At 45.8% G+C, this 23,063-nt stretch overlaps 1 protein-coding gene across 1 annotated transcript in view; it reads right to left on the bottom strand.

The window, feature by feature from the left end:
• CAVIN2 (caveolae associated protein 2) overlaps positions 1–21,967 on the bottom strand; it is a 31,749-nt gene extending 9,782 nt beyond the window's left edge. The window contains exon 1 of the mRNA XM_044431873.1: positions 21,252–21,967. Within this exon, the coding sequence (XP_044287808.1) occupies positions 21,252–21,746 (495 nt within the window). The 5' untranslated portion in view covers positions 21,747–21,967. The remainder of the gene's footprint in view (positions 1–21,251) is intronic.
• Positions 21,968–23,063: the final 1,096 nt, after the last annotated feature.

The following is a 23,063-nucleotide window of genomic DNA, read 5'->3' as shown; positions in this document are numbered from 1 at the left end:
GAGAAGTGGAGCCATTTTGAACATCTTTCTGAGGCTCTTCCTCCCCGCTGCTCTCGTCTGTTGTCATCTGCAGTATCCGCATATTCCCATACACTTATGTCACTGCAATGTACTTAGTTTTATCTCCTGGGACCAGATAAATGCTCATGAGATAAACTTGTCTTTGCACTGCAAGGGCAGGGGCTGAGGAAGCATTGTTAGCCCAGAACGAGAAGGCCATGCCAACTGAAATGTTGCGATGGTTTCAACCCTGGTGAGAAACTGATTGCAAAGCAGTGCAGATAAAATGTAGCATTTACTTGTTTGCTCTTTGTGAATGGAAAGCGGATCCCTTTGCCAAAACGCTTTCTTGGAGGAAAGGGTACTGGCACGACTGTCCCTCGGTGAGCCTCAAAATATCTCATACTTGGCTAAGCAGTTTGACCTTTCTGAATAATCTTGCTAGCCTCACTGAAAATGCCCAATCAAAATTTCAAGTATTAAAAGATACACTGTAAAGTTCTGGTGTTTGTTTCATGATGTGTTCCAAAGCAAAGAGATACTGCATTCCACTGAGCTTGGGCCTACTTTTCCATCCCCTGTTCAGTCAAGGCCAAAAGAGACATTACTTTAAATCTGTGTCCAGCTATGGGGTAAGAACAGAAAAGAAGACACAGTGGCTAGATTCAGATTTAAAGCAATGCCTGATGTGGTCCAAACTGATGTCTTGGGAAACAAGGATTTTACATTCTGCCTTTCAAAGCATGGAGTGGCAACAGTTCAGGAAACCCCAGTGCTATGTTTTGTTTTGCCTTCAGAGAACTTGGTGCCACGTCAACATTTCCGTGGAGGAACCTCTGCCACTTCTGTGGTAACATCCCAGTGTGTCTGAAGGGGTCTCTGAGGATTCCCTTTCCGTGGGCCTAACACACTTTTGGAGGATCTGGTCTGCCATTACTGGTCTTCTCATTGAGAAACCAAGAGATGCTCCAGAGGAACTGCAAGCTTCACTGGAAAACACCGATCCAGTTGAGGGCATTATCTGTCTTGTTGGATTGCTCCCATGAAGCCCAGCTTTACAGAGTCACAGAGAGATAGTTGTCCACAGTGCTGCCTGAGATGCCATCTTTCCTAGATATGTATTTATTTATTAGATTTATAGCCCACCTTTTTTCTGACAATCCACTCAGAATGGCTTGCATCATGTTCCTCCTCCTGCTCTCAATCTTATCCCCACAACAACAACCCTGTGAGATAGGCTGGGCTGAGAGTCTGGGACTGGCCCAAAGTCACCCAGCTGGGACCAGCGCTGAGCAGGGACTAGAACCTGGATTGCCTGAGTCCCAGCCCTGCACTCTTAACCACTACACCGCACTGGCTCTCTATTATATGCCAATAACTGAACCCCAAGCCTATCTCTGACATGAAATGTATGCATTGACACTGGTTTACATTTTTTTAAACAATACAGAGAGCTTAAATGGGTTTATGTAGTAATTTTATGCATGTTTACACAGGAAAAAAGTTCTCAAATCCCCAGCATTCTGGCTGGCTAGACTATGTTGGGAGCTGTAGGCCTGCCTGTCTGCCCAAACATGCATAGAAGTGCCACCTTAGCTGTTAAAGGAATTTTGGCCTCATTAGCAGTGACCCCTCTGCCCCCAGTCATACCGGTCTTTCTTGGCACGCTTTAATTTAAGCAAGTTAGGACATGAATCAAAGACCTCTTATCTTGCTAGCATTCTATGGATGACCCGGTTCTGCTTCTAATGAGATGCTTTCTGTAGCTACCACAGTGCAAAATATATGAATATTGTATCAGGAGAGCACAAAAACTAAGTGGCAGAGCATAAACTCTGCACACAGATAATTCTAGGTTTAACCACTAGTGCCTCCAGGTAGGCTTTGGAAAAAATCATGGCTAAAACTCTGGAAGGCTCCCAGAGCATAGACTGGTCTCCTCCACTCTTCTCCTTCAGATGTTTTGGTCTTAGCATAGCCAACGGCTGCAAATGCTGGAGCTGTAGGCCAAAAGAACCGGAGAGTCCCAGGCTGGGGAAGGCTGGTGTAGACAAGACTGGGCTACATGGAGCAGCAGTCTGAGGAAGACAGTTTCCTATGTTCCTGTGCAGTTATGAACGGCACGTTCATACATTAATTCTGCTTCCCATTTTTTTACATATCAACAAATAGGGCTCATGTTTATTTTAAAAAGGAAAGCTGCAGTTAATCCAACAGGGCACCCTAGTCTGTATCTAAAGCAAGGGTTGTCTATTTTGTACTTGGGGGTGTATGCCAAAGTTCAAAATATATCATTGGAAGTGATCCCAGTATTCATTTAATTAAAATATTTGTATGCCGCCTATTGTGCCATAGCACTGTAAGACACCAATTCCGGTCCTAAGACAGCATTTTATGCAGTTCTTTCCAGATTCATTGTTGAGCTTGGCTTGATTATTGATGGGCATCCAGGGCACCTTTGGGGAGGTGCACTTTGGGATGCTTAATGCCGGCAGCTTATTGCCCTTCATGGTGTATTCATGAAAACAAGGAATAGAATATTTTATGTCCAATTCTATTACATTCCCTGTAGAATATAAAACTAACATATGCCCACTCAGAAGTAGGAGTTCAGTGACACTTAGGAGGTAAATGTGTGCAGGACCACAGTTTTAATTTGGATTATGGCTAGTTAAGTTTGTTTCTAAAATACAAATAATTTTCCCTTACTTGGGCAAAACTCATGACTTCCATAGGGCAAGGGGACAAGGAAGGCTTTGGCTTTCAATAAATTAATTAATCAGTTACATGCAACTTGATCAAATACCAGAATGCTAAGAATGCACTGGGCAAATCAATGTCGACTCATTGTCAGCTGACTTCGTTCTTCATTTACATTACGCAATAAGCGGAAATATCATACCCACAGCATTCTCTTGTCCTTATGGCATCAAAAGATTTAAGAGTCCTGCTGAAGATACAGCTATCTTGTCCAGTATTATGTAGTCAGACAGAGGCGTTCCAAAGCTCCCAAGCAGAGATCAAAGACACCAGTCCTCCCAGTACTGGCTTGCCCCACTGTTTGGTAACAGAGGTACACTGCCTCCAAGCATGGAGGTTTGCTTCGGCTACAAATGCTAATAGCTGCTAACTGAGCAGTCCTATGGCTCTTGGGAACGTCTCCCTGCAGGTGCATGATCTGGCAGATGTTCTCGTAATTGCTTGTTTCTCCGTGAATTTAACATCCCTTTTAAGAGAATCTAAAGCAGCAGACTTCGTATCTTGTGCCACTGAGTGGCATAGCTTAACTCTGCAACTCACAAAGCAGTACCACAACCAAGTGTGCACAATTCCACCTGCACGCTGTCCAAGGTGAGTGCAGGGGAGCCCTTCAGCGACCTCCAACAGGCTCTCACTTGCCTAGGGGGCAAGGCAAAAAGCGAAGACTGACTCCTCCTGCTGCTCTCTGTATCCAGACTTCTGTGCAAGCTGGAGAAGACCCTGCCTTTCCCTTGATCTGCTTCTGCTTGCTAGAGGGCTTGAGACTGGGGCAGAGCTCTGCTGCAAAGGGAGTGGGCAACCAGCAGGATTCGCTCTGACTGTTTCTTTCTTATGCGTACCTTTGCACAACTAAGGCAAAACTCTGCCTGGCTTCTGAGCCCTCTGCAAGAGGACTGGGCTTCCTCTTGCTTGCTCAGCAGTTTGATAAGGGAGAAGCCATGGAAGAAACTCTTTGCTGCTGCTCTTGCTCCGTACCACAGCTTAAAAAAATAAGCACCTAAAATGAATCCTGCCTTTTCAAGGGGTGTACTAAACTTTCCATTACACAGCTGTTTCACCATCCTTGAAAACGGCTGTTTTGCTTTGGCTACATTTCAGAGCTAGGGTGAAATTCTAATGAATTTTTATTTTTCCAGAAAAACTGTTCTGTAGTAGGTTTTCAAAAATACAAAATGGCTACAGCCATAAACACCTGTCTGCCTCCTCTGCCATTCACTGGGAGCCATTAAATGAGTTCACACAAGATGAGAAGCTATGGTAGCATGTAAGCCATATCTGTATCGACGTGTCTGAGCTTAGCAGCCTGGTTTGTTAATCACACACAAACCAGTCTGGTTCAGTTTAGACAGTAGACAAGCCACTCCAATACAAACATGGTTACAAGCCACCATGACTTATTGTATGGTGTGAACCCAGCCACTATGATAGCAGTGGTTGGAAAGCAGTTGAATACCTGCAGAAAAACCACAGACTTTTACAAAGTGGGCAGATGGTTCTTCTATCCGCTTCTTGAGAGGACCAGTGTTAAAAGCCCAGTTAAAGAAAGGAAAAAGAAAAGAAAAAGAAAGAGCATGTTAAAATTACACAGTCACTGTATACCATTCCATGCAACCTTATTTTTCAAACCTGAACTACTGGGGACAGGGGCATAATCTTTATTTTAAGCATTTGGTTATAAGAATGTCTTATAGAACATCTGAAGATATTTTATTCAGAAGCAGACCCTGAAATTTAAACATCCCATGCCATTATTTTATTTTGGGAGCAGGGGAATCCAAGATGAGCTGTGCACTTCCATGCATGCCTAATTAAAAGAAGTCTTTACCAAATCACTAATTGGATTCAGCTGCATGCTAATTCACTCAGTAGAATTGAATATCGGTTGTCACTGAACCGTGGATTGCTGTTGAAGTGTGAGTTGTCACATTGTCTGTGCCCAGGTGAGATAACATGCCAGGGTGAACAACTCACAGAGCAACAACAAACCATGGTTCTTCTTGGGTTGTTCATAGTTAACAAGCCATGGCTTGTTAATGCAGCTTGGTTCAGGCAACATGATAACCCACACTTCAACAACAATTCATGTGTTGTGTGAACCCAGCCACTGCTTCTCCCCAGTTCTAGCCTCTTTTGAAAGCCTTCTGGACATGCCTGAGAACTTGGTGGGGAGTGGCTAGGCTAACTAAACACCTGAACAGGTGAACGACTGCAAGAGTAAGCCAAATGGAAGACTGAGGCACCCTAAATCAGATGATGTTCCCATATCACAACCCGACTTGCATCCATGGCATTCTGAACTAACCAAGCTACTGGTAACCTGCAGTTCCAAGAGCAGTTTCTGCAACGCTACCAGCAGCTGTGATTGCCAGTTGCACCATATGAACCAAAGGTGCCGAACCTCAGGCCCAGAACCTCTAGGATTCCCCAGAGAGCCATGCTCCTTTCCCCAACCACCAATCATGTGGCAGTTGCCTGCCTTTCATGCAGTTCCCTCATTCTAAATGGATGAAATGTCTTTCCTAAGCTTAGTTCCGGGGAGTAAGAGCTTTAAGCTAAAATAGGCGGGCATTCTGGGCCCACCACATCTGCCTTTGGCCCTGCTATCTATGGAATGTGCTCCCTGAGAGCTTCTCCAAAATGGAATCCAGCCCTTGGGCTTAAAAGGTTCTGCACCCCAGACATCAACAGTGGACAAAATGGCAGAATCCACAGGCAGAAGGGAGATCTGGTAGACTGGGGGATGAATCTGCTGGCATTGCAGCCTTCACAGAATAAGCTACAATGGCACACCTGTGCAATGGGGCTAGATCTGCTTGAATACAAGAACCAAGAAAACAGTGACTATTTGCATAAGATGGTGCTTCAAATCTGACCTTGTAACCTGCCTGTTCTACCCACATGTCTGAAAGATTAGAAAGCTATGCCCCAATCGTAGACACACTTCACTCTGAAGTAAGTTCCTCTGATTTTAAGTAGAGCTTACAATCCAGTGAGTATGCCTTCAATTGCTGCATTATTTTTTTAACTCGACATTTAGAAAAAGGATATTGATCACCTTTATACTGCAATTAAGGTTTTAATTGGGCTGCTATTGTTTGGCTAAGTTAAATATTAGTCAACATTGCACCTAGGATGCACATGCAATACTAGTGAAAAAGCTAGTGCACGCTTTTTAAATAGCATCCTTGAGGCGGTGTGCCCTGTGTATCCTGAAGCTTCAGTTGGAAATTATATATATTTGCAATTAGAGTTTATGGATTCAGTGTACTGGCCATTAATACAATGTAGCAACAAAGTCTGACTAAGGTAGTTTCATCTTCATTTTGAAGATTTAGTACAGCGTGTTTTTGCATTAGAAAGCAATTCTAATTTTGTATTAGAAGTACATTTGAATTAGTGCATTACTTTTAGAAAGAAGAGTCCTGACAGCACCTTGAAAGACTGAAATGCACTGTCTTCCCTATACATGGTACAGTCCTCTCAAATTACAATGCATCACATTACACATTACATAATGTACTTGTGCATCACTTATTTTATCAACTCCCACATAAAGACCTCCCCATATGTGGAACCCTAACATATCAGTGAGAAACTAGTTTCCATTCCAAAGGCAGCGTTCTATGACAGAGCTATAATCGATTGTATGTCTGAATTGGTTTATAAAGGCATAAGCTCTAATGGTCTCATAAACTGGTTCATCAGTTTCTTTAAGAAGCCATTATAATTTTCTGCACCTTTAACTTTGTAACTCATTTTGTTTTGATTTTTGAACATGCAGGTGTTTTGTCAATCTCTTTTTATTCTGTTCCAAGCAGCACAAAATGCAATCAAACAATCAAATTTCTTGTATTTTTCTCCCCTTCCTGCTCTTTTCATTTTAAGATCAAATATTTACTAACAGCCATGTCTGCAATGGTATTGAATATCAATTCACTGACCCCTAACTCTAATTTAATGGGATTTTTCTCTTCCCCACATGCTATTAAGCTGCATGTTGTTTTAAAAAATCTGACAGTGTTTCCCCATTTTGAGGGGAACATGAGTTTCTTCATTTGGTAAGCCTCAGTGATGCACGACTGGCAGAACGACAGTTATTCTGAACCCAAGTAGACAAAAATCATGCAGGTCATGTGGTTCCAACAAAGCAGAAAGGAACAATGCCAAAGCTTAATAAGGCTTTGCAAACAGTCATTTCTGTGTTTTGTTAGGTTTTCTGTGCCGCGTGCATTTATAACAACTCCTGCAGCCATATTAGAAACAAACAGAGGCCAAGCAGAAACAGCACGGTAAATCTAAAGGAGAGAAAAATGAAAGGCTGACAGAGGTTCTTGCTGCTGCTGTTATTTTAAAGCAAACAATGTAAGAACACACAGATATAAGAAAAGCCCTGCTGGATTGACTAAGGGTCCACCTAGTCCAGCCTGTGGGGGCAAATCAGCTCCCCACAGGAAGCCCACAAGTGGGCCATGGGTCCAACAGTATTCTCCGTCCATGTCTCCCAGCAATAAGCATCCCACCTCTGATACTGGAGGTAATGCATAGCCATCATGACAAACTGCCATTGATAGCTTTCTCCCTCCTGCATTTTTAAAACCTACGTTGATTGTGCATGTGTCTTGTAGTGCAACTGAGCTTAACTAGCCACGGACAGAGCTGGAATTTGCAATGCAAGAAAGAATCAAGTATGTGTTATTTTCTCCTGCAGTGTGCAAGCTTCCAGGGAGAGTTCCAGTTTCGACAACACAGCCCCTGGGTCCAGAACTGTCATTCCAACCAGCAAAAGGGTCTTGCTTGCAGAATGGAACTTCCCCCACCCTCTTCTCTGGACCCGATTCAGAGGGCATGCAGAGGGGTTCAGGGGAGAGCAGAGGATGGGGAAGAGCTAACCTTCTGCTAGCAGACAAGGCCTCTGGTGCCAGCCCAGACATCTGCCTACTATGAAGCCTGCTCTTCCAATAAAGACCATGCAATTATGGCCAGTTCCACTCTTTTCGCCATCCCTACCAATGTCTGGATTCACATGCATGCCTGTATTTCCAGCATAAAGGGTTGCCACAAATCCTAGTACACAGAGAACAGTCCTCTACATGAAAGGCTGTATGAAAACAGAGGACAGGGCTCTGTTTGTAGCTTTCTCTGTTTGAATCCTAGTTTAAAGATAAAGAACCATGAGGAGGAGCCTTGAACTCACCCATCTGTCGTTAGTATATAGACGTCATGTATGGCCTTGGTCCTAGCCAGGAAGTCAACTCCTCTGATGACGTTTTCAAGGCTGAAGACCTTATGTGACCCCTCCGCTACCAGATCCAGTAGTCCCGTAAGTACCATCAGGCCTATAGGCAACAGTGGGCCTTGAAGCACCCACAAATGGGGCTGCTGATGAACCTACTTCACCTGTGGAATCAGAGGAGGTGGCTAAGGGCAGTTCAGCCCTAGAGGGTTTCAGCACTGAAAAGTATGGGTGCAGGTAGCTACCTGTCCATGAATTGCACACCTGTGGGCCCAAAGAAACAGGACTCCTAACGAGTAAGAGGGCTCCTCAGGGTAGGTTCTTCACAAGTGGATTAACTGTTTGCAGCTAGGCTTGGCCAGGGTCCTGGAGAACTAAGCTCAGTCAATCTAGTGGTCTATCTTCTAAAAAATCTTTTGATGCCTAACTATATCTTGTTCTTGAAACCGTTTGTTTCCCTCACCCTATTTGTAGGATGGATTTAATGTAGTGGCATAAATACTATCCAATCCAAGCCACTCTTCCACCACACACAGTCATCGCTCTGCAAAAGATTAATAACTCATTGGTCTACAAATGGTCATCCACTGCCCGCTGAAACCTCTTTCATACGTAATCTCTTTTCCTACCCCAATCATCTACCACTGTTGTATGTGGTGTCACATACTACGCTGGGGATGCTCTCTATTACCAAAACCTGGATGGACTCAAGCAACCAGTTGGCTACACACTCTCCCACAAATATTACCACATGTCTGCAGCTCATGAATGGTAAAACAATCCTCCTTCCCAGTTGGGAAGACAAAAGTGGTAAGGTTCAGACAATCCATAAAATCCAGCTAAGAATTCTTTTAACTGTCAAAAACACCCACCCAAAGGGGAGAAATCTTGTATCTTTTGTGACCTTGATTTACTGATGAAAAGACATGCACTTGCAGGCTCTAAGGCCTTTTTTGAGGAGCACATAGTATGGCATTTAAACTGTTTAGGGATTTTTTGTATATGGAAAGCTAAAAGGAAACCCTGCTCTAGGCACACACAGGGTCTTTGTCTCCAATGAAAACCAGCAGTCAATATTGTTTAGGGAGGGGAAAACATGCTTGTTTGTTTCTCAGGGATTTTAAACATTACTCTGCCAAATGAAAATACACCTCATTGGTGTTTGGTTTGCTTTGTTTTCGGCTTTTCATTCTCTGCACAATACTTTTTCTTTTTTTGTTTAAACTAGGGGTGGCCAAAACAATTTAATAGGTTTCTTTCCTTTACTGAGCTCATATAAGAGATGATTGAAAGGGCTTTTGTTGGAAAGGCCTTTGGTGGATGAAAAGGGGTAGGGGGAATGTTGCTTTGAACATCATGGCAACGTTTATGATCTCTTTTAAGACATGGCAAATCTGTTCCCTAGACCTGGCCATGCTTGGCAGAGGAAGCTATGCAGTCCATAAACTTGACTGAGCTGATAAATATGGGAGGTGAGGAACAAGTCAAAGAATTATCCAGGCATCAGCTCCTTCGTGTACAGTGTTCACACGCCAGGACCATTCTGCTGGGTACGCAAAATGGTACCCAAAGTGGCTGGAACACTGGCTAAACATGACACTCTTTCAAACAAGGTTCCTTACTTTGTGGGTAAGTGTTATTTGTCAACCTCCATCTCACATAATATAGACCCAAAGGGTGAAAACAGAGATTATTTTAGATTTGTGTCTAGTAACTATTTCTCTTTGAAAAAGACAACAAATGGTGAGGAGGATCATTTATGCCACTTCAGGCTCCTTGGGGAAAAGCAGGGTATACATGAAACAAATGAATAAAAACTTGGATTTGTTTTAAGATCTAGGTTGACCCCCTGCACCCACCTAAAAATGGAAAAAAATACATTGCTGATGAAGTCAGAATTAAAGTTAACCTTCGCTTTGGCAGTAAGAAGCTGGGGAGTAAAAGATCAGTTTCAAAGGGAGATGATCCTTTGTTGTTAGGTTTAGATCATCTTTCTTCAACCTGGTGTCCAACAGATGTTTTGGACTTCAACCTCCATCAGCCAGCTTGACCAATGGTCAAGAGTAGGAAGCTGTGTTCTAAAACATCTGGAGGACCTCAGGTTGGGGAAGGATGATTCAAGATGCTGTCAAGAACATGGAAGTAAATTTCATCCCTCTTCTCATAGAAATTAGCTCTTAGGAAACTAGATCACCCTTCGGAGAGGTTTTCCTGGGACTTGGTACTGAAATGCTTCTGCAGGAGCCCGTTTGGATTTCTCAGTGACTTTATCAACTGGTGATTTACTTTGCAGAGTACATATAACCACTTAGTCAGCCTCTGTTGTCCCACTATGTGGTGAAGAAAATTTTATTCTTTCTTTTTTATGCCAGACAGGATCAGATCATCACATGGCCAAGAAGACCAGTTGCAATTCCAAAAATAAATTAAAACCCTGAACCAAGAAATTTGCCTTCTTATTTTTCCTCATGTTATCAAAACGAGATTGGTAAGAAAACTTGAAAACTACGAAATACAGTCTAGAATTAGGAGTTCTTGATTGAAATATTAGTTTAAAAACTACCTCTTTAATCACTCTGTTATATTCCTGCACCCGTCTTCATGTTTCCTGTTAATTAAAACTTAGAGCTGCAACTCTTCTGTACCAATACTATGGGTTTTTCTACATAAGGCTTTTAACCCACCATTTCTCTGAAGCTTCTGCTTCTAGATTCTTTGTGGGATACAGGTTGGCTCCTTTACATTCTTCCCCCGGGGATGGCGGATTCTTTCTCTGCATCTCTATATGTTCCATGTTCTTGGGGGTGCTATCCTATAGCAGAATTGTGCAAGTACCTGAGGATTTCATGCAGATAACTAACAGATAATACCACACTTTCTTAGAAAAAATGGTTACAGAAATGGTTGGAAATAACAGGCAAGGCCCTGGAGGAGGAGGCAGTCAGATAAAGCACCCACAAACTACTCTGAATGAGGAATTACAAGTGCACAATAAATGCACTTGTATAAGTAAACAATGAATACAAGTAAGCAATAAATGCCTTGCTTAGAAAACCTCCAAATACCATTTTTATAGTTGTTCAAATGCTTCCCCCATCTGCTGACTTCAGCCTTAAAAAAGAACTCTGGATGGCATATCTCTTAGCAAGCTGGAATACAGTGGAGTTAAGGGCATAATCCTATATATGTTTAGGCAGAAAAAACCTGCATGGCTGGCTGCGAATTGTAGGCCTTCATGTGTCCAAACATACATCGGATGGTGTCCCTCAGACACCAACAAAGACATAGGTATACTCTCGCCATTTCATGCCACAGCCGTTATGCCAAAGTTATTGCACACTTTGTTCAGTGGTATATGGAATTTGGAGCAAAATTCTCAGCTTACATAGATTTTTAGGACTCTGAAATATATACATGGTGGAGGAGGAGGAACTGATTAACAGTTCAAGAGAGTCTGGTCAGATGCTTTACTGATAAGGAAAACATAACTGATGCTTCTCTTGTGAAGTCTTGTTCTTTCCCACGACCTCCGGTCCCAAACCTCTCCAGACCCTGCCCCATGTTCCCTCCACACTTGTCTTTTACCACCTAATGTTGCAGAAAACATTCACATTCAGCAAGAATGCAAACATGCAACAAGAATAATATAGCTGGAGACCTGCTACCTAAATGCAACTTACGTGACTCAGAGGACAAGGCTTGAAGTTCTAGGAATACACTGGGGTCAAATATAATGATCTTGCCCCTTTCAAAACATTTCCAGTTCCAGTTGTATGCACATTTATGCACATATATAACTCTTACTCAACTGAATGAAGTTTGACTTCAAGCAAAGCTGCATCGGATTAGACGGTTTATCTTAGGTTCCTAAATGTCTATGCCAGCATAGACTTAGCCCAGGTAGTTTGGACTATAACTCCCATCAGCCCCAGAGAGTATGGCCAAAGCATGGTAGTGCAAACTTCTGGAGAGTGCTAAGTTTGGAAGGTGGGCCTATGGGGACTATCTCAGCACAGCAGAGACCTGGATAATGTTTCAGCTTTCTCTGAAGGCAGAGCACAACAAAGTGGAATCCAGAAGCCATGAAACCGGGCAGGATCTTTACCTCCTTTGCTCTGCTAACTCTCGAGAACTGCAGGGTGAGGAGAACAATGGGAAGCAAGGGTGGAGTCTTTTCCTCCCGGAGGGAAAAGGCAGGAGGTCCGCGAGCCAGCTCTGCCAAATGTTTTCCATCCAGACCCGCTTGATTTATTTAAAGTACTATCAACAAAAGGAGCGAGAGATATTTAACATGAAAAGCAAGTCACACACGCACACACGTATCTGCGGGTGGTGCCTAGCAGCTTCTCCCGCCATCTTAGCATTCAGCCTTTTAAGAGCGGAGTGGCATGTCTTGTACATTTGATTCCAATTTAGAGTTTGTTTAATCTAGATCACTGCTAAAAAAGGGGATGGAATGCAAACAGCCGATCCTATAAAAAAGAAGAGAGAAAGAAGGAAACGAAAAGCTTGTTGGGTTTTACTGCATTTTTTGCTCTTTGTGCAACACAGCTGTCCTTCTGAGCGGGCGTTACTGGTCCTAAAACGTTTAGAGTGGCACTCCCTTATGAGCAACTAATAAATATAACTCGATAGCAGGCTGGCTTTAACCAACAACTGGCTGCACTGCAAGCTACAGCACCGAGCCAGGATTTCTTTATACAAATGGTGCAGTGTTGGGGTGCGATCCTTCCCATTGCTCCCAACTAGGGGTGGGTAATCATGGTTTCTGTCAAGGAACATGTGCTGGCACTGAATGGGCATCCCCTCTCTCTCTGTTTTGCCACCCCTTTCTCTCTCTCTGCCCCACCGTTTCCCTTCCCACCCAGCAGGTCACTGGGGACAAGACAGATTGTCTTGCCAGAGGGCTGAAAGGATTGCTTGCAGAGGGCTTTGGGAATTAGGCCGAGGGTTGCCAGAATGCTGCAGTGCCACTCAGTTAGAACAACTATCCGAAACCGGTCTGATAAATGCTGTTTTGCGCCGGGAGAGCAACTTGTGGCCTCCACCCATTCTGCCCAAGCCAGCATACTCCATGCTGAGGGATGATGGGAACTGTAGGCCAGAACATTGGAAAGGCCACTGGTTGCCTAGCCTGACTTCGGGTGAAATCCAGCCATTGCTCTTCTCCCCACTGCAGCAACTTCCCCGCTGCATACCTTCTAAATCTCCCACCCCAGCTTTAGAAACCCAGGAAAGGCAAACAAGATTTTAAGGGTGCAATCCCATGCATCTTCAGCCATGGCATGTTTTCACTTTGCTGGGCACCATGGAGATTCAAGCAACACTTGCATATTTGGTGGGTAACTAGATCTGCATGTCCACTGCCGGGAATCTGTCTGTGTGCGTGCGCCGTCTACAGCTGTGCAGACTAGAAGACAATGGTCCAGGGGCACCCAGAGATATACTTCTTTCTGTCACTATCCTGATCTGGAAAATGTGTATCCATGTGATTATGCTCTAGCACAGGCTACAAAGAATGGGTCTTGTGTGTGAGCACTGATGTAGAAAATGGAACATTATCCACTGGGCTGGAGGAGGGTGCATACAATACAAACTTTCCTTTCAGCGTTCGTGCTTTTGATAACTTTGGACGACTTGGTAGCCTGCAAGTCTGCAAATACAGGAGTGGGGGTGAAATCTTGCATAACAGATTCTTGATATATGTGGAAAAAATGAATTTGAATACTTGACTCATTTCCTTACTTGTTATACGGTCTCATACATTCCACACATTTTCACTCTTGTCAAATATATGGGAAGAGTGCTCGCTCACTCGCTCGCTCGCTCGCTCTCCCTCTCTCTCTCTCTCTCTCTCTCTCTCTCTCTCTCTCTCAGAGAAAACCAAGCACAAAACACAAAAGATTCAACACCTGGCTCCTTCATGAATGTATCAGTCAAATTTGGGCAGAGCCATCCTTTCCCAGCTTGAATTCCATTCCTCTTAACTATAACATGGAGACAACAAATACTTAAAGGGCTTTTGTAAGGATTACCTAGATAATCTATAGAAAATGCTTCAAATATTCAATAACAACAACAACAACTGGCAACTGCCTGGCCAGCTCTAGGGTATGCAAGCAAGTGTTTTCTGCTGCCTGCAAAAAGTACGATATATGATCATGAGTGAGAGTCGTGATTAATAGACACATGGAAAACTTTGAACGTTCCGTAAGGTTGCACCAAAAGGAGACAGGAAACAGAACCACTCCATCAACTCTGCTAGCTAGCTCCATCAGGCTCCTTCCTTCCTGAACGGTTCTTACTCCTGCCTGTCATTGCAACACCTACTCGGTTGCACTTTAAGCACTGGTGTTGGAGTTTTTCCTTTTCCCATGGATATGCCGTGCAACCCTTCAATCCAAGGGTGGGCAATCTGTGGCACTCCAAAAGTTTTGGTCTACAGTTTCTGTTATCTCTTACCACTGGCTACGCTGGTAAGACCTGATGGGAGTGGTGACTCCCCAGATGTTTTAGCCTACCAGTTGCCCACCCCTGCTTTAATGCAAGGGGAATCCAGATTTATCCTGCAGTAACGCCAGAGTCTGAGATCACTAAACAGAGAGAAAAAGGCACACTGGTCAAACATGAGAAAACATGCATGCATGAAGGAGCCTGAACTGTTACTTTTGAAGGACTGTTATCCTCTCTTAGGAGGGCTCCCTAAGGTGAGGTTGCCTCACGTATTACCCTAGAAATGGTGGAACAATCTTTCTGACCAGAAGAGTGTCCAGTTCACCTGCACAGTCTTGGCTGTGTGCAGTACTCATTTGGAGAAGCTGGTTGCCATACTTTTCAATTGTGGGAGCAGCTTGCTCTAGCCTCCTGTGCTATCAAAATGCAGTGTGAGAGGCAGTCCTAAATATGGTCAACTAACAGCCAGACTGAACGCGTACACCGTTTGGAAGCAACTCCCTTGGAGTTCAGGGGAAATTTCTTCCATGTACACAGGATTGCAGCCCTCCTGCAGCATTTCTTGCTGGGGAGAGACAGTCCAGAATCCTGTGTGTGTTCCTCCAGTGAAACAAAAGCAGATTTTTCATTTCAATCTTTCTGGCAACCTGCCTGGGGTGTTCGGGGTGGTGGAAAAAGAAGGCAAGAAACCCTTCCCTTTCGCCAGGATTCAAATGAGCAACACTGCATTAGCTGAAGCAAAGTTGTTGGTTGCTTGAAGCATCCCATCGAGCATTCACTCCCCCAGTTTGTTCTGGAAACGCTGCATAAAGTAACAGCTCTTTTTCAAACTCTCCTCCACCACCTCATCAATTGTGTGTTCATTCATTACTTAAATCACTTGGTGTTCAGTGGCTTGCTGTTTTCAAAACTGGTTTGGATGAGTGTTTTTCCAAGGCTTGGTTGGGGTGTGGCTCAAGGTTTCTTTCCTCAGTACTTGGAGCAACTCTCACTGATTTTGAGAAAAGAAGGATGCTACACAGGGCATCCTGGTCCCAGATGGCAGTTGGTGGTGATGTACATAAGCCAAAGAGCTGCTTATACGGACTTGGCAGTCAGGGAGTAGCTATGGCAGCTTTGCGCCTTCCAAAACCACTGGGTGACCTTGGAAGGTTCAACGGGGCAGAGTGAGGCGGTCGACCTGGTGGCAGCTGCTGGGGGTGGCAGTGGCCCATTCCCCGCCCAGAACTCCCTGCCCCCTGGCTGTTCCCATCCTGAGCTGGAATGCAGGAGGTGCGACGTGCTCGCCTGGTTGCTTTCCTCTGATGCATCGCCAACAGCATCCTTTGGAAAGGCTCTGAGCTGGCACCCTGGGCCGCCCCCTCCGGCAGGCCCCACGTCACGCCTGTGCCATGCTCTAGGGGTGCTGTTGCTGGATCTGTGGCATTTGTTGGAGTGGCAGGCCAGGAGCCGATGCCAGGACAAGTACGGAGTGAGTGGCTCGAGAACAGAGCCATGTGTGCCCTGCAGTTTGCCCAGAACCCGCTCAGCTAGCCTCATGCCCTTAAACGTAGTGGAGGGCGCTATCCTGTCCCAGCACTGAAGTAAGATTCAGCTGCCCGTCTGTACCGACAATGGAGGAGGCCACCTTGCTCTCCATCTCAGGCAGTGAATGTCCTAGGTTGGCTGTGGAAGAGACCATGGCTGCTGGATGGGGGAGAAGCCACAATGAGCCATCATGATGTAACAGAGCAACCTTCCCAAATTTGGTACCTTCACGTTCTTTTTGACAACAGCTCCCAGGATTCTTGACCACTGGCCATTCTTGGTTGAGCTGATGGGAGCCAAAGTCAAAAACATCAGGGGGGTGCCAGGTTGGATAAAACTGGGTCAGGAAGTTGGACTAGGATGGGGATGACCAAGTTCAAGTCCCCACTGCACTATGAAACTTACTGGGCAGCCCTAAGGCGAGTCACTCCCTCAGAGTAACCTACCTCACAGGGGCGTTGTGAGGATGGAATACATGGCCCTCAACTCCTTGGAGGATACAAAGTATGAAGGAGGGAGGAGGCTTCTCTCACATGATCCTGGGCTACCCATAGAATCTTTTGTTGCTTGTTTAATAAAGCTTTTTAAAAAATAATCTCTGGCTACTTTCATTACAGGCATGAGAAAGAATGCCAAGCTGTGGTTCCCATCCCACAGAGGAACTATAAGAACCTGGTCTGTCTGTTTTAGGCAAACTTCCCAGAAACTTACTTTTGAATATTGCCATAAATACTTTCTCTCTCTCCCACCCAAAGCCTTGATCATAAGAATAGTTTTCCCCAAGGAGCATCTGGATTAAAATATGTCACAGGGCTGGTGTCCTGATGATGTTCCAGTGGTAGAAGGGAATCACAGAATCATGCACTTGGAAGGGGCCTAGCCAGCCATTGGGTCCAACTCTCTGCTCAGTGCAGGACTGAAGTCTCCCACCCAGATTTCCACCATGCCTGGCCCTGCTTAGCTTCCAAGATTAGGCAGGATCAGGCACTTCAGGCCAAAGGGAAGCCCCCCAAATATGGTCCAGGAGGCTGGACAGGTTCAGGAGGGAGCAGGGGTGGGGGTGGGGAACAGACATGGAGGACATCTTCATGTGTGACCCAGAATTGAAGCCATATTAGTTTACTCCACTTTTCCTGAAGATTTCTTAAGTAATTAGTAAGAGGAGTACATGTGACAAACCCATTGATCACCACAGAAGTAGTTCTGCCACAGAATAGGATATGAGTTCCATGCATTAAGGCTAACACCTGTAGATTTAAATTATTTCTGAAGAAAGAACAAGAATATCTGAAGTCCTTTTAGGGAGCACTCTGCTCTTGAATACACACTTAAGCAGGCCATTTGCATCCACCCTCTGTGAGCAGTCCTCATCGAGAACCTTTTACGATGCAACCTAGGCTGGGATAACATTTGTGGTTGGGAACGCTGCATGATTTCAGTAGCCCTCTGGCTATAGGAATATGATTAAAACACCATGTGGGTGTTCTTAGATCACACACAGAAAGGGCTTGATTGAGAGATGCTCTTTGGCGGATGTACTGGAATGAATGAAGGAGGAGAGGGGAGGGCATTAATTCACTTCTCATGCAGTTTGGGAGATAGGAGGGGAGAGGGGAGACTTATGCCAGCCACTTGTCTTCCTGAAGCTGCCTGTCCAGGAAGTCAGAGGATGGAAGATTAAGAAATGTGGTGGCAATGCAAAAGACTGGTTCTACAGTTGAAATTCAAAACTGACGCTGCAATTTTGTGCATGCTTTTCTTGGGAATAAGTCTCCTCTCCATAAGGCTTAGTCCTGGCTAACCACCTACCAAATTGTTGCAGGACTTAGCACTGAGTGACCATACTTTGTACCAACACTGCACAGAGGCGACATTTGCTCTGCATCTTGTGGTATCCACAGGGGTGTTGCTTGGATTAGATGGCTAGGCTTTCCACTTCAGGTTTTGTGTGGTCAATTTATTCCGGGGGGTGGGTGGGGTGGAACTTCAGCCAGCAGGCTAAATACAGCTCTCCTGGGGATCCCAGTCTGGCCTCTCTGGATGCCCAGGTGGCCACATCCTTTTTCCTGGCTACAGATCCCAACACAAGGGGATTTGGTGGCATTCTGGCTTTTGCATGCTTCCCCCACATTCTGAATGGCTGAAGTGCTTCTCCTAAGGCATAGACAGAAGCAGTTAGGAGCGTTATTATGCTGATATTTTTGGTATTTTTACCCCACCCTTTTTGCCTTTGGCCCACCCACTGCTGGAATGCAACCCTTCCTTCCTGGAGAACTGCTCCAATAATGAATTTGGCTCTTGGGCCAAAGGAGTTTCCCTGCCCCTCATTTATTCCATGGAGGGCAGCAGAGGACTGGTTTTCTTTAGCCATAAGGAATCAAGGCTGCAAGCCAGTGGACTATTATTTTGAATCAGAATAAGCTCCATGGTGTTTGGTGGGACTTACTTCTAAATACGCAAGCATAGGATGAAACTATTATTTTGAATCGGAATAAGCCCCATGGTGTTTGGTGGAACTTACTTCTACATAGGCATGCATAGGATGAAATTACTTAAAACCAACAACAAGAACAGCAACCTGAGCAAGGTGCTATTGGAGAGCGAACTGATTTGGCTCAGGGTGAAAAAAGGCTCTTGGGAAGGGAACAGTGCATTAACTTTACTGGCCTGGTAATCAAATCTTACTTTATTCCCCAGACCACAATGTAATATATTTAAGAACATTAAATTACAGCTAGATATCCAGGAAACCAGAGCTCAGGACATGTACACAATGGTGAATGAGGGTTTATCAACTGCCATAGATAGCTGCAGAGTGACGGGAAAGGCTTAGACAGATTCATGCTTTAGAGCCATCCTTAAACAATAGTGGAGAGGCTAGAATAATTTGCTCAGGATGAAAAAGGCCATTCAGTCTGAGTTCCGTTTGCAGGAATAGTTTTTACAAGAGCCACAAGCAAAATATACTTGTGCAAATTATATTGTTATATGTGCTCTCTCTCTCTCTCTCTCTCTCTCTCTCTCTCTCTGTGTGCGCGCGCGCGCTTGTGTGGGTGTGTATTAATACCAGCTATAAGAACAGGGTGCAGTTTAAAACCATACTATAACCTAAACAGAGAAATTCTAAGCAACAAGAAAGGAAACTGCATTGATCTTTAACAGAGTTTTCTTCCCAAGTGAGAGCACAACACATGAAAGTTTGGCGTGGACTTACTCTATTTCTCTGGAAGGTGCAGTAGTAGCAGATACTTTTAAGAAGCATATCTGCTGTCCTTTTGCATCATTCTCATATAAAGAGAAACTGTACAAAACTGTATTCCAGACAGGAAACCTTACCAAGTGAGTTCATAAACAAAACACTCCCTAACCACAGACTGGATACCATACATTAACAATGTAATTCATGCCGATCCCTTATTATTTAAGGCTGAAACCAGAAGCGAATTGAGGTGGGAGTAAGCTCCACTGATCTCAGTAGAACTTACATTTGAGTAAACACGCACAGTCCAATAAGGCAGTGCTAGCTGTACATCATATTTTACTAAAACAAATTGCTTTCCTCCTTGCAATTCTTTGTTGCAAAGAAACTTGCTGGAAAATAGTGAATCCTAACTAGGTAGGATTCAGTTGGAGGTGCCTTCAAAACTCTTGGGTGGGGTTGCAGTGCCAGCTGCCAACTGATCCTTTTTTTCCAGAGCACATAAATGGAGTCTCTGTTTACTTAGTGGAATTTTGGAGCACGGATTTAAGATGATTCATACCTATTTCAATTTGCTGAATATGGCCAGAAGCAGGCCTGATATTTGGGTGCTGAGAAATGACAGGGCTTGGCCTGAACTTAAGAGACCTCAGGCCAGGATCCCATTTTAACGCCTGGGTTCAGCACTGGAACTTGTGAGGCAACACTCAGGACTGTGCCTCTGAGCATGTACTGAGTAAGCCCAGCCCACATCTGGTGGGATCATTGAGACTGATTCTCCGTCAAGACTTGACCCAATCCCTGTTCCATTTTGCTAGATTTTGGGGGTAGTGGCTGTATAGGGATGTCAGAAGACAGCGTGGGGTGGGTCGGGGGGTAAATCCATTTGTTTATTAAATCTGAATCCCAACTCTCTGACATAAAGGCACTCACAGCAGCTAATAAACTACAAATAAAAGCAGACTCCCAGCAGGAAAAAAGGGGCAGGTGGAAGGAGAGTAGCAAATGCTTGATTAGAAATAAACTGGCCAAATTCAGGGGAGAAAGTGTGGAAGTTGCCTATGTCAATTATTATAGCATCGTGTTTATTATAGTATCAAAACCCAATAGCTGTGTTAACTCTAAGCAAAATTCCATGATGCATGTTAGTGAAAAGATAAAAAAAAAATAGGCAGGCTTCTGAGATTTCCAGATCTCTTCATATTACGCAAGATGTTACAAAAAGCAGGTCATGGGAGAAAAACAGACTCCCCTGCCTTGATGGTGAAGGAGAGGCTTTTCTCACTCTCCCATAACACAACAAACAGTGGCCACCCCAGGAAGCTGATTGGTAGAAGATTCGGGACAGGTAAAAGTTCTTTTTCACACAGCACATAGTTAGACTATGGAATTCACTGCCACAGGAAGTAGTGATGGCCACCAATTTGGATGGCTTTAAAGGGGGATTGGACAAACTCACGGAGGAGGAGGCAATCAGTGGCTACTGGCCTTGCTGGCTGTGTCTTCCATTCTCAGAGGCGCCATGCCTCAGTATGTCAGTTGCCGAGGAGCTTGGAACTTTTGCACACACCCTGCTTGAGGGGTCTTGCGGGCAGATGTTCTGCAATTGCCTAACTGGAGCACTGGACTGGATGGACCTTTGGCCTGATCCAGCATGAGGCTGCTTTGATGTCCTTAAGGTGCAAGGCTGCATATTAAGCAGGGTTATTTTTCTCTTTGCATCTTCCCATGACCCCAGCCAAACCAGTCTTTTTCAAAAAATAAAAATAAAAAAATTGCTTGTTGAGGAGATTTGGAGATCTCAAAAGCGTGCTTTTTTGGTAGTCTTTGGTTGACATAAGAACAGCAATGCCCTAATATGTGGGTGGGGGGGATACAACACTAGGCGATCAGGCTGGTGGAGATCATCCCTCTCCCTCCGCCATTTTCTTTTTACAACAACCCTGCGAGGTAGGTCGGGGTACATATTTTTGCAGGCTGCTGAACAAGAGGCACGGCGACTGCCTCTCTTTTTCTGGGAGCAGTGCCCTGATGGCACAATCCCCCCTCACTCCTCGGCCCCCCGCCGCCGCCACTGACCTGGAAGATGAGCACCTTGAAGTGATTGCGGCGCAGCAGCTGCGCGTGGTTGTGCTCCAGGCGCTTCACCTGGGCGCACTGGCGGTCCATGCGGTCGCGCACGTCGCGCGTGTTGGCGCTGACCTTGCGCGACTTCTCCAGCAGCTTGGCCACCGTGTTGCTGGTGGACGTGTGGTTCTTGCACAGCTTGCTCAGGTCGCCCTGGATGCCCTTCACCGAGCCCTCCAGCTCGATCTGCCGCTGTTCCATCTTCTCCTGCTTCTCCTGCACCGAGTCCAGCATGTTCACCAGCTTGTCCAGCAGCGTCAGCACCGTGATGGCGTTCACCTGCGAGCCGTCCCGGATCGGCTCGCCCGGAGCGGCCGGCGGCAGGCTGGGGCTGCGGCTGCCCGACGGCACCGGGCTGGGGCTGCCGTGATCCAGAGGCCCGGCGCCGTCGGAGCTCGGGGAGACGTACCCGCTGCTCTTCTCCGCTTGCACCCCGTCCTCCCCCATGGCTGCGTTCGAGTCTACGAAGGGGTCCCCGCGATCAGCCGCCTCTCGGGTCCTTCTGCCGGGGGCAGCCGGGAGACCGGCCCGCGGCGCGGCGCTCCTGAGAAGACTGCCCTTGCACCACCCTTGCGGCGGGCCAAAAGCCTCCCTCCGACGAGTCTCAAGCTGGTCCCTCCCGCCGGCCGGGCTGCCCGCTCCGAGCAGGAGGAAGGCGATCGTGCAAAGCGCGGAGGGAGCCGGGCCCGCGGGCTTCACCTTTCCCTCTTCCCCCCTCGCCCTCTTTATGAGTGGAATGTCATATTTCCCTCATGACTTCACTGGCAAGGCGGGGAAACAGCTCGCACACCCCGGCGAGGCCTGGCCGGGCTCCGCAGGCCGCCATTGGCTGGAGCGCCTGCAAACTTTTGAACGCCGCGATGCGGCGGATGCGCGCGCGGGGCTCCCCTCCCAGTGTCCCTTCCCTCTCTGGGTGTTTGGAGAGAGAAGAGGAGCAGGGAGAAGGGGGAAAAACCGAAGTGCTGTAATGGAAAGAATTGTTTGCGTTTGCCCTGTATCTGGCGGAAAGCAGGGAAATGGAAGGGAGTAAGAACAGCTTGAGAACATCTTATTTATATTGTGTAAAGCAGTTTCCCCTCTAGGCGGGTGTCCTGCAGATGGACTGGGTACAATGCCCAGGCTGGCGTGGCTATGCCAGGATCTGGAGCCCAGCACATCTGGAAGGCAGCAGCTTGGGGAAGGCTGGCGTAAAGGACACCTTGCAAGGATTTTGTTCTAGTCTGAAAGGACAGCCTCTTGGATTCAGCCCATTAACGAATCCAGAATACTTGCTGCCTGTCCACTGTATGCCAGTTTTCCCTGAATCTTCGTGCTGGGCTGCAACTCCTATCCTCCACAACCATTCCATCAGGATGATGGCAGCCATGGACCCATATAATCTGAAAGGCTGGGGAAAGTGCCCCTTTATTCATACTAATGAGGCTGCTTCCAGATGAGGCTTTTACAATGCAATCACCCTGCCTAGTTGATGGACTTTTACAGGGTCCAGACAAAATCATGGCCCTCCAGCAACCTTCCCATGTTTTCCTGCCAATGCTTCTGGCCTTTGCTTTTATTGCTGCAGCAGATCCATTAAGGAGAGGTTGATGGCGGAGCCAGACAATGCCTTTTGCTTTGCGGGCACCAGGATCCTCCTCAGTTTGGAGTACCCGCATGGCAGTTGGAACAGTGATTGGGTGGGGGCGGGCAGATTGACATTTAGAGAGCCCCCTGATAACTGCCACAAAAACACTTTTGGTTAAATCTTGTCGTTCCTCCCCCCCC

Source organism: Varanus komodoensis, unplaced genomic scaffold (genome assembly GCF_004798865.1).
Source record: "Varanus komodoensis strain SLA01 unplaced genomic scaffold, ASM479886v1 scaffold23, whole genome shotgun sequence".
Lineage (NCBI taxonomy): Eukaryota > Metazoa > Chordata > Lepidosauria > Squamata > Varanidae > Varanus > Varanus komodoensis.
The sequence above is the reverse complement of the archived record's forward strand: the minus strand, read 5'-3'. Positions and strand labels throughout refer to the sequence as shown.